This window comes from Dipodomys spectabilis, unplaced genomic scaffold (assembly GCF_019054845.1).
Source record: "Dipodomys spectabilis isolate Male_0828 unplaced genomic scaffold, ASM1905484v1 ptg000147l, whole genome shotgun sequence".
NCBI classification, from domain to species: domain Eukaryota; kingdom Metazoa; phylum Chordata; class Mammalia; order Rodentia; family Heteromyidae; genus Dipodomys; species Dipodomys spectabilis.
In genome coordinates, this window is record NW_024870824.1 from 14,690,439 (window position 1) to 14,701,884 (window position 11,446).

At 36.3% G+C, this 11,446-nt stretch overlaps 1 protein-coding gene across 1 annotated transcript; it reads right to left on the reverse strand.

Moving 5' to 3' along the window:
* Window positions 1-346: 346 nt before the first annotated feature.
* On the reverse strand, window positions 347-7,511 carry Spink1 (serine peptidase inhibitor Kazal type 1). The gene is made up of 4 exons (XM_042692187.1): window positions 7,405-7,511; window positions 5,432-5,463; window positions 3,515-3,621; window positions 347-460 (listed from the first exon to the last, which is right to left on the reverse strand). The coding sequence occupies exons 1-4, from the start codon at window positions 7,457-7,459 to the stop codon at window positions 415-417; spliced, it is 240 nt and encodes a 79-aa protein (XP_042548121.1). The 5' UTR covers window positions 7,460-7,511; the 3' UTR covers window positions 347-414.
* Window positions 7,512-11,446: the final 3,935 nt, after the last annotated feature.

The window sequence follows — 11,446 nt, forward strand, 5'->3', positions numbered from 1 at the left end:
ATAGACAGAACTGTGCCCACCACAGCAGATACTCACTTAACTCTCACAGAAACCTAAAGGGACTGTTTCAGCCAATGGAATAAAGCAAGTAATGAATTTCTGGAGTACAAGTTTTCCAACTATTCTTTTTTTGTTTGTTTTTGGTTGTGGGGCTTGAATTCTGGGTCTGGGCGCTGTCCCTCAGCACTTCAGCTCAAGGCTAATGCTATACCACTTGAGCCACAGCACCACTTCTGGTTTTCTGGAGGTAAGAGTCTCAAGGACTTTCCTGCCTGAGTTTTGCCTGAGTCTTCAATATAAACACATATGATTTTGAGGAAACAAACAACATATGAAAGAAACAAAGTATATTCATGTGCATTTATTTAATTATCAGGCTCCCCAGCCATCAAGGGGGCCTTAAGTTTCAAGTCTTCAGCAAGGCCCCGATTTTTGAATGAGGACAGGAACCTGGCGCTTTCTGTAGAAGAGATTGAAAAAAATATCAGTTTAAACTTTCCTGACAAAAAAGTGGCTGAAAGACAATGAAAAAGATCAGATTTATTTTAAATAGAGAGCATTAAAAATTTGTTCTGACTTCTCTATCGTGGTCTTATTTACTTATTCAACAAATATTTGTTGATTGCTATTATATCACTAGGAATACATTAGGAGAGAAAAAGTACTTACCGTTTTTATAGATTGAGTGGGTGTTGTACTAGGTCTTTGAAATTAATCTCAAATTCATTGTTGCCTCTTTTGTCTTAGGGCTAGGGCCCTAGCTACCACGCAGCTTTGGCTGTGGCAGTATATGCTAGCTGTTGGACATTTCATTGTAGGAAAATGGGGATCCAAATCAGAGAGGTCTCACAGAAGGGATCACCTGTCTACCTCAGTCAGTTCTAAACATCTTCTCCTCCCTACAGATCACCTTTCCACTCTCCTCTCCCCATAATACCTTTCTTAAATCAGTTTTTCTTCTTTTCTAAGCTAAATATTCCTGAATTCTGAAGTCATTTCTCTTAAGATTGTTTCCATCCATCCATACATCCATACATATATACATACATATATATATATATATATATATATATATATATATATATATATATATAATCCTTTCTTGGAATAAACCAGTAGGTTTACAAACAATCTTCTATTTCTCTCTCACTAGATAACACCTGCCACTCATACATTTTTGTTTGTACATTGTCCTGACCCCCAATGATTCATTTTAAGAGATTTTTAGTTCATATTAGTTATACACAGGAAGCAAAGAAATTTAAATGCTTTTTGTCTAATGAGAATTAACATCTCAGTATCCTGTTTTCCAAATCAGTTCCATACATAAGCAGAAACATCTAACAGAGCACAGGGGCTGACCTGTTCTTCATGGCTGTGCTCTTCACAGTAATTCAACATGCTCACTGTCCACATTAGACTAAATCAGAATTAAAAGCTAAGTGGTATTTAAAAATTTAGTTTCTCGGTTGTCCTAACCACAGTTAAATTCTAACAGTTAGCGTATTGTGGGTTAGTGGCTTGCATTAGCACAGATAGATAGGCATTTCTGTGTGTGTGTGTGTGTGTCTGTGTGTGTGACTTGTCTTGTATACAGACACATTGGTGCAGATCAAACTTACTATTTCTTATACTCTCTCTCATGAACTTGTCTGAGCATTTCTATCATTACAAAATGTCCTGTTGGATAGTGATGGCTTACAAAAGAATTTGCCAATACAAATTTCCTGAGAAAGTAGGGAAGAAATGGAGTGGTATTGACCTTAACAAATATCTTTGCCAGACACCTAATAATGAAGAGGCTACCATATGTAGCCTCTGTTTAACAACAAAAGCCATCACAAAGGCTCAGAGCCTTGCTCTAGTTTCTATGCAGTGGTTTGTTTGGAGCTTTTAATAGGCAATAAAAATAGATGCAGTAGAGAACCTTAAGAAAAGTGTTATGTTTAGAAAAACCAAATTTGTCCCTAGACCTAAATTTTCTTAGGGAAGACCTAAATTTTCTTACAGGAAGATTGTTATATTTTCTGGGATTCAAATGTTGCTCTCTATTTACACAGATTTCAAACAATAAAACCATGATATTAAGGTAAACCAGCCCTCCAATGGTATTTTCCCAATGTTTTACTATAAATAGTCTATCTTTTGATCTTTTGCAATTGGAAATTTCCTACACTGAAGCTGTTCTGTCACTTCTTCCTCCCTTTGGATGGAAATAATGAAGTTTGATCTTAATGTCAACAACATAGGTCATGAGAAAAGTAACAAGTGGCATACTGCTTTTTACACATCTTTAAGGTGGAAAACACATTCACCAGAAAGCAGAAGCTTTGGGTTTGGAACTTCAGGACACTGAAATATATCTGGAGATGTACTTTTGCAAATCCTGGCTACACTCTAAGACTTTAAACAGACTCAGAGGAGGAAATTCATCCTGTGGAATAATAGAAATGTACAATTATTTGAGCCTAAGCCAACATTTTCAATATCAAATCAGTCCCAGAATAACCAAGTGTTTTCTAGAACACTTGTGGAACCTCTTTTGTTTTGATTGTCTCACAGTTTTATTAACCTGGACTATGATTTTATTCTGTGCTGCTAAAGTGTAGACCCCTGTTGAAAATGATATTCTTTTCTTGAATCCTTTAATAAAAAGACATTGCTATCTATGTTTTATTTCTATAATATTTTACTTATTTTTTTCTGTTGGCATCTGCTATAAGTTAAAAGAGAAGAAATTGTCTTATATGTTCCTATGACCCTTCATAATAAGTATATTGTTGTTGAATGAGAGATAAAAGTTGCAGGAGATCTATTCCTCTGGAGGTTTATTGCTGGTTCCCTTTACCCAATTATGGGCATTTCAGAAAAAAATAACCTTCATTAATTTGGCTCTCATAGCCATAAATGAACATGATGCAAATACACACATCCACACATATGTATAGTTGCATTTATATTTGTCACAGATAGAGCTTGAACTCAGGGCCTGGGCACTGTCCCTGGGCTGTTTGCCCAAGTCTACCACTCTCACTTTGAGCCACAGGCCCACTTCCAATTTTTAAGTGGTTATTTGGATAGAAGAGTCTCATGGGGGCTTTTCTGACCAGACAGGCTTTGATCCTTGAGCCTCAGATCTCAGCCTTCTGAATACCCAGGATTACAAGCCTGAGCTAACAGAAAATATTTTTATTCATCGTATCTACCTAGTACAAATTTATGTATTTGAGGGCTTGGGCAAATATAATCATTGTTATCACAAAAATTATTTGTTAAACTTAAAGGTGTTTTATGTATACAGGATTTTAAAAATTCAAGTGATGTACTGTTTTGCTATGAAAATATGTGGTTTTTAATCAATGGTGATTTGTAGATTACATGATCCTATCATATAGCAAAGATGGAAACAATTTGTGCTGTTAACATTCTGGATTTGGCTTTAGAAAAATGAAATAGGTAAAGGTTTGAAACCCGTGAATTAAAATGTATATTACAAGTAAATGTTTGTACTCACCTATTTTCATCACATAACATACATTCGTTGGAATAAGTAGTTCCATCAGTGCCACAGACAGGCTGATATATCCTGGGGCAGCCAGTATTTTCTTCATTACAATTAGCCTTAAAAAAGTAATGAAACATCATTATTTTCCATCACTATCCATTCTCTGGATTCACAGCAAAATATGAAGATGGCTTTAATCTCTTTGGGAACATGACTGTAACTGTAAGAGTGGCACTGAGTATTCTAAGACAAGGGATCTGAAGTCAGGAAACCGAGTCTAAACACATTCTGCTGCTGTGTCCAAGCTGTGTGAGATTGATGAATCTGCTGGCTTCCTCCCTGAATCTCAGTCACTTCAACTGTGAAGTGGGAATGATATCACTTTACCTTCTATGAGATCGGACTATAGTGGGTTGTTCATATGACCAGTCAGATAAGGCACAAGACCACAGTTAATCCAGGCACTGACTTCTCCCAGTTCAGGTGCTTTTTGGAACATGCTCCTCCTGATGCATTTTAATCCACTCACACTGGTCTTTCCTAAAGCACGTGAAGTTCCTGGGTATCTCTCATTGCTGCAGTCTTTGTACTGTGCTTCCTCTATACCAATGAAAGCTAACAGTCATCAAATGACTGCTTCAAACTGTGCACTGTCCCACAGGCTTTTATGTTTTGATCTATATAAATAAAATGTTAATGACGAACATTTCAAAACTCTCACTCCTCAATAAAAATGTCAATTATTTCTTCATTGACCTATCTCATAATTATAATGCAAACTTTTATTAATATTATTGTATTATTATGCTTACTATTTTTATTATTCCCCTCTTTTTCAAGTGAAGACAATGAGGTACAAAGTGGTGAAAAATCCAAAGCCACACAGATAGTAATACCTGGATCCAGAACTTAAAGGCAATTACTTCAAATCCTGAGCTTTAGTTTTTAATCACTTCATTCTACTACATCTCCCACCAGATATGTTTTGCTAACACTCATTTACTCTTCCTGGCTAAAAGTAACCAACACTCATTAACCTGGGCACAGTCGCTCATCTGTCTTACTAGGTTGTGTTACTAATAGTACCAGAACTTCTTCATAACACATTACAAGTAGAATAATGTATTCACTTGTGAGTTTTATCAATTGCCTCTCTCTAGATATAAGTGCACAAAAAGAAGGCATTTCTTTCTCTGGCCTCCAAATTTATGATACTTTTTTTTTTGGATGTGTACCCATTCTGAGGCTTAAGCTCAGGGCTTAGGTGCTGTCTCTCAGCCTTTTTACTCAATGCTGGAACACTACAATATGAGCCAAAGCTCAGCTTCTAGCTTTTTGGTGGTTTAGAAATAAGAATCTTATGGAATTTCTTTCCTGGACTGCCTTACCAATTGTAATTCTCATATCACCTCCTCTTTAGTAGCTAGGATTAAAGGCATTAGCCACTGGTACCTAACAACTTTTGAGACAAAAAAGGGAAAACATGGAAAAATTAGATCTAATCTAAATATTTTTCCAAGGAAGCACTTATTTTTACCATTTCTGTTCTTCATTATAAGTCAGAGCTGCATCTTTTATAATCAGGAGAACCTTATAACAATGTGGTCAAATGGGCTGGAGTGGAACTTGAGCGCTTAAGAAGGAAGGGCTACTTCAAGAAGATTCCACCCCAAACTCTTCATAGCTGTATGTGAAAACTCTTTTGCAGCATCAGACAACCGCATAGAATGTGTCTACACATTTGTGAACTTGGCCTTCAAGATAGAAATATTAGCATGGGAGAGCTGCCTCTCACAGGTTTAACCTCCCTAGCTTTCTGACTCTTGATTGGAGGCTAAATCGAAAGGTGGCTGCTAAACTTTAGTTGTAGTGGGATCAAACAGATTTATCCTGAGAAATTAAAAAAGAAGATAAATTTCTCTTTACCTTTCTCCCTAGGGAGTTGGCTGTAGTATTACCTAGAAAACATAAGTCAAACATGTTAAGTTGCTTCCTAAAAAGGATGAAGGCAGATATATTCATCAGCAGAAAACATTGTTTTCACCAAAGACTGTGACCTGTTGGTTACCAGCTTCTATTTGCCACCTTAACTTCTACTTGTACCTTTTAACTTCATACTTTTTCATCTTGAAAAAGTTAAACAAAAATTTGATTATGTCTGATGTCAGTATTTTTAGCTATTTAGAGGTTTGAGATTTGGTAAATCATAGTTTGAAGGTAGAAAATTTTGTGAGACTCCATCCTCAAAAAAAACAACCAAACAAACAAAACATGGTCAAGAAGCTGGGTTGAAGATGTGGTTCACAGGTAGAGCACCAGCTAAATGTGCAAGCCCTTAGAGTAATCATACGCCCTGATTTCAAATCCCCAAACCATTAAAAAGATACTAAATAGTTAAATGATGCTAAATAATTGAAATACTATATTAGGTCAATTAAGTAGCTAGCAAATATCCTCGGAATGCTTGCTATCATTATCACAAACAGCCACTGGACTTTTGTTCACATAATTAGTGAAGACTAAGCATCTTTGTCCAGGTTTATGGATAGAGATTTGGATGATTTATATACGTAGTTGTGAAATGTTAGCAACAGCAGCAGCAACCAGACTTTCTGATGTAACCCCATCTTACATATGCAATGTTAACAATTCTTTTGCCAACTCACCACCAGTTTCTTAAGACCTTTTTCCCACAGCTACATTACACTGACTGATTACAGGTCCAAGTGCCTTTTCTGAATTTATGAATAGTCAAATAGACATTGTATTTTCCCCAAACCAGCAGGTCTTGATGCATCAGGTAAGGGGAAAAAAAAGCAAACCCAATGGAGGAAATATAAATGATGATTAGGTTTAATTTTAGTATCAGCTGTCTCAGAGAGACCAGGGCACAGTTTTCTTTTAATTGTTGTTGTAGGATTACTTTTCTTTTGTTCAAGGCTGCTCTACCATTGGAGCCATAGTTCTACTTCTAGATTTTTGCTGGCTAATTGGAGGTAAGAATCTCACAGCCTTTTTGCCTGGAATGGCTTTGAACCATGATAATCAGATCTCTGCCTCTTGAGTAGCTAGAATTATAAGCAATGAGCCACTGGTACCTAGTTCCCATTGGTTTTCATAATTTATGTAAATATGAAAATTGATAAACAGGTGCTCACCAGAGATATTTATATTAATTAATATGCCTGAGGAGACAGAAAGACATTTCTTCTTGTAAATATTTAACAAATACCACAAATGATATTCTTTACTTTTGTAGCAAAGTGCTGACTTGGCTCTCAGAGTATTAATCTGCTAAATTAAAGATGAAGTTAAAAACGTTAATAATTTCCAATGACAAAGGAAACTAATCTCAGTTCTGAGTCTTCACTATTTTCAAGATGAGATTTGGGGATTTATGTAATGCCATCTATTCAAGTAAAAAGTTTTCCCTCTAGACATTTTGCAGATGAAAAACTAAAAAAAAAAAAAAATCAGAAAACTTATGCCTTTTATGTGGAATAACTGACAGCCGCTTTTTGTCTATTTCATGGAATCTCATGAGAATTTCAATTGTGTAAATTGGCCATAAGCATTTATAGTGATAGTAAGGTATTTAAGAAAAAAGAAAAAAAATCTCTACTATAACCCTAACAAAGTGTTGGCTTCCCTAGAGCCAAACCTTTCAGTTCACAAGCATGTCTTACTTGACTGGTTTTCCTTATATTAGTTATTTTTCTTTCCTTCTGCAATTTCTCCTGCTCTTATTTCATCTAGTGGGGACTGAAAGATGAGCTAAGACTAGATTGTCATAGCAAGACAGAGCCATGTCAGATTTCCAGATTGTAGTGTGTTCAGTGAAGCAAAAAATCCAAAAATGTTACCAAATCTGAGAAATATTTTTTTAAAAAACCACCTACCCCATAGACTGAGCAGAGCCAAGGCACTGAGAAGAAAGATCCTTGCCACCTTCATTGTTGTAGTTTATGTCCAAAGGTCAGTTGCAAACTGTACTGAGCCTGCTGCTTCTCTGCAGAACCTGGGACTGGAGGGTCATATAACCAGGTGGTAATGCAGGCTCCACCTGCTGCACCATGTAACACGTGTCCTTGATTACTGATTGACTGTCTCAAAGTCTGGCATCCAGGCCTAGGTAATATCACCTGCATGCAAGAGGTGAAAGCGGAGGATTGGCCCAGATTCAGTTAGGGAAACAGCTCCAGTTAGCAGGTTTGATCCATTTACCTGTGCCTCAATCTATTTATGTGGAAATTGAAATAATCAGGGAATGATCACTCAAAGTCCTGCACAGAGAGCCATGTGGTGTTAGAAGACTTCTGTATTCTTCCTGTGGTCCTGCATGTCTTTGGAGTAGAGACATCAATCACCTCTGTTTCAATTTACTTTTTCCAGAAAAAGAAGTTAGGAAACAAACGGATTTGAAAAATTAAAATAGCATCTCCTTTTTGTTCTATCCAGGGTAGTTTTGTTTACTGTCTAGAATGAATAAGCATATCACTTCTGAGGGAAAACCTCAAAGATGTTTACTGCCCTTTAAAAAAAGATACACTTTTTTAAACCAGGTCTAGTTTCCTCTTTTTGTAATACATTGCATCTTCTGCACAGGTATTGCAGGAATGCAGGCATCCCTAGTCCTTTTGAAAATGTCCTATGGAAACTAGAGTTCTGGAAACCAGCAAGAATGATTTAGACCTTGGTTTCTGACCTAGAAGTCTGTGTCTTCTGCTAGAATCCATTTGGCAGGTTAAGCACTACTCACCTCTTCAGATGTATTAGTAAATAGAAATGATAGAGTCTAAGTCTTCATAGAGCTTCTAGGCATCATATCTGAGGGGACAGAAACAAAGGAAAAATAACAAAGTGTAGTACAACAGATCAGATTATAGGAAAGATCATGGTGAAATTCTAGAGAAGATGGAGATGTGGGAGATATTTTATGAGAAAGTGGTCAGAGAGGGTATTGTCAACTGACATTCCAATATGTCCATCCCAGGTAGAGGAAAAGGCAAAGTATATAAGGCAGAAATCAGCCAATGTGCTCTGAGAAACATCCAAGGTGTCTTTGTACTGGTAGACAGTGATAGAGAGAAAAGCAGAACATGACATGAAGACTCTGGTCAGGAAGAGCTGTTTGGCACATAGTAAGTGCTTTCTTGCCATTTTCATTTGGTCATCTTATTGGTACTTCTAACCCTAACATGTTTTGTATGCTACTAGTACTTTCCTCCACAGGTTGACCAGTGTCTTACCTTTGAACTGATTGCTCAAGCTAAGCCTGAGTGTTCTCTGTGATGTTTCCCTGTCCCTAAGCCATGTACCATTGTGTACATTCAATTTCAACCAAGCTCTTTTTGGCTCTATGTCCAGGATAAAATCAGTTGCAGATATAATCAACTCTCACCGTCATATTCAAGATGACAGCACCATTCAACTTTGACTTTCTGTCATTGCCTTTATTTTTTTCCACCATTGCCTTTAAATATTTGATTAACATCAATTGTTTCTTCCTCAAAGCTAAAGCTTTGTCCACAGAACAAATTGTCTTTTACAGAATACAAATATGTTCCCTCCTTTCTCCAATTTCTCATTGTGCAAACCTCTGTGGAAGGGCTTAGGCTTTTCCTGATTTGGCTCCTTTCTGCTTCTGCCTTTTGCTCACCATTTTCCATTTTGCTTAACCTGCCAAGATGTATTGTCATTTCTCTGATTCTCTTTGACTGGATGAAAAGAAAAACATGAAAGCTTTTAACCTTCACAGTTCATGATAAATGTCATTTTCCTAGAGCTGCTTTTTTTTCTCTCTGTTCTTTTCCTCTTGTCTTGCCATTCTTCCTTCTTCATTTAGGTTAGAACCTATGATTATATGCTGGGTCATATCCTTTAGAGATATTAAAATAATTTAAATTTTACACCTATTCATATAGTTATTATGTAGCATCTATTTGCTGTGAGTGCAATCTAGTTGTTTAGGTTTGTTAGCACTTACAATTTATAACTAAATATTTGACTGAATTATAAATATAGTAATGATATGTGTATGTGACACACACACACCCACACACACACACACACACACACACACACACACACACACACACATATACACTGATTTTATCAAGGATGAAAATTTATGTCTTGTTCATTTCTGAGTCTTTATTGTCTTCCATATAACAGGCATTTATTAATTCCTTTAGTCTTCTGTTCATTCTAGTATAGGTACAATTCAAATAATCATTGGGTCCTTACTATGTGAAAGCCCTCAGTTGAGCATTGGGGAGACATGTAGATTCTGCCCTCATGGACTTTGGTCTAATCATTTATTGTTATTTAGTTTTTTTCCCCTCTTCATCTCAAATAACTTTTTAAGTAGTTTTGTACCTAGTAAGAAGGTTCCAACAGCCACTGATTATGACAGTTCATGTTATGGGAAATCTTTTTTAAATGTATTTTATTTTATTTATCTATTAATTAATTACTATTATCTTTGAGTACTTGCACAAAAGGGTTTTAGCTCAACTTGTCCATGTATGAGAATGAGGGGTCTTGATCAATGCCACCCCTTCGATCCATCACTATGTCTATAATGTTCTTATCTTCTGTTCTCATCATCATTCACTCTCTCTTCTATAGCAATGTCATGTTACCTTCTGGTAACACAGTAGATGTATCAACATCCAGATTTAGGCTTGCCTGGTATGAAGCCTGGGCTCTTTCTACAATAGAGTGAATTTTAGGCACTTTGAGTCTGAATCTAAAGGAAAAAAGTGTGCTATGGTCCACGATATGTACCCTTCATATGATCAGTATCTTGACAAAATCAACAATTGTTCCTGGAAGTTGAAGTAGCCTGTGACGGGAGCTATCCTGCAACTGTACGGGACTATTAGTCATATTTGGCATATTTACATTGCTTAATCTTATGGAAAACCTTAACCATTCACTTTTCCAGCTCTGCGTACATATTTATGAATGTCTATTACTAGCAACTCAAGCAAACAAATCATGAGCTACCACCCTCTGATTCAAGGACTAATTTTTTCACCCGAATAAAGAAGGATGACAAAACTTAAGACAACATCTCTTGGGTGCTGAGAAAAACCTACTGGAATGGTGATGCTTTCCAGACACCTGTTGATTTTCACAGCCTGTGTCCCAGGTTTGCCTAGTAAGAAAAATAGCAAACTAATGCTATAGAGCTTGTCACTTTTAGCCTGACAGTTGAAGACCTCTTCTAGATTGTTGAATTTTAAGGCTTATTTTTTATTCTTCAGAGTATCTCCTAACTTAAAAAAAATGACTCCCTTTCTTCCTTCTACTGTTAACCACTCAATCAAACCCAATGGTTTAGATTGTGCCTGTCTTGCAAGGCCTGTTTTAATTAGCATTGCTTCTGTCTCTCAAGGTAGTTTTTTCTTTGTTGTTTTGTTCTTGGTTGCAAGTCTTGAAGCTTGAATTCAGGGTCTTACACTCTCATTTGACTTTTTTCACTCAATTATGGTGCTATAACACTTGAATCACAACTCCATTTATCACTTTTTGCTGGTTAATTGGAGATAAGAGTCTCATGGATTTTTCTGCCTGAGCTGGCTTTGAATTGAGATCCTCAGATCTGAACTTCCCAAATAGCTAGGATTATAAGCATGAGCCACCAGTGTCTGGATCTGAGGAAGTTTTAATTAACTCTATCATTTAGTAATCAATATAATAATTTCATCAGCACCATCATCTCAATAAGTGTAACTCATACTGCTGAAATTGTTTGAAAGCTCCATGAATCAGTCATTGTGGTGTTTTGTTAAAAAACATTATAATCCTTATGATATTACTATTTGCATTCAATAAGTAAAGAACATTAGGTACAGGGATTCCAGTTTCTTTATATCTGCCAACAAAGATCAAATTGAGCTTATATAAAATTGTACTTAGTGACAAAGTTTCAAT

Excerpts from the sequence above, each read along its gene's own strand:
- Spink1 (XM_042692187.1), bottom strand. The coding sequence starts at position 7,459 with ATGAAGGTGGCAAGGATCTTTCTTCTCAGTGCCTTGGCTCTGCTCAGT. Across the intron at positions 5,464-7,404 it reads GGCTCTGCTCAGTCTATGGG|GTAATACTACAGCCAACTCC; the intron begins GTAGGTGGTTTT and ends TATGTTTTCTAG. Across the intron at positions 3,622-5,431 it reads CCAACTCCCTAGGGAGAAAG|GCTAATTGTAATGAAGAAAA; the intron begins GTAAAGAGAAAT and ends TACTTTTTTAAG.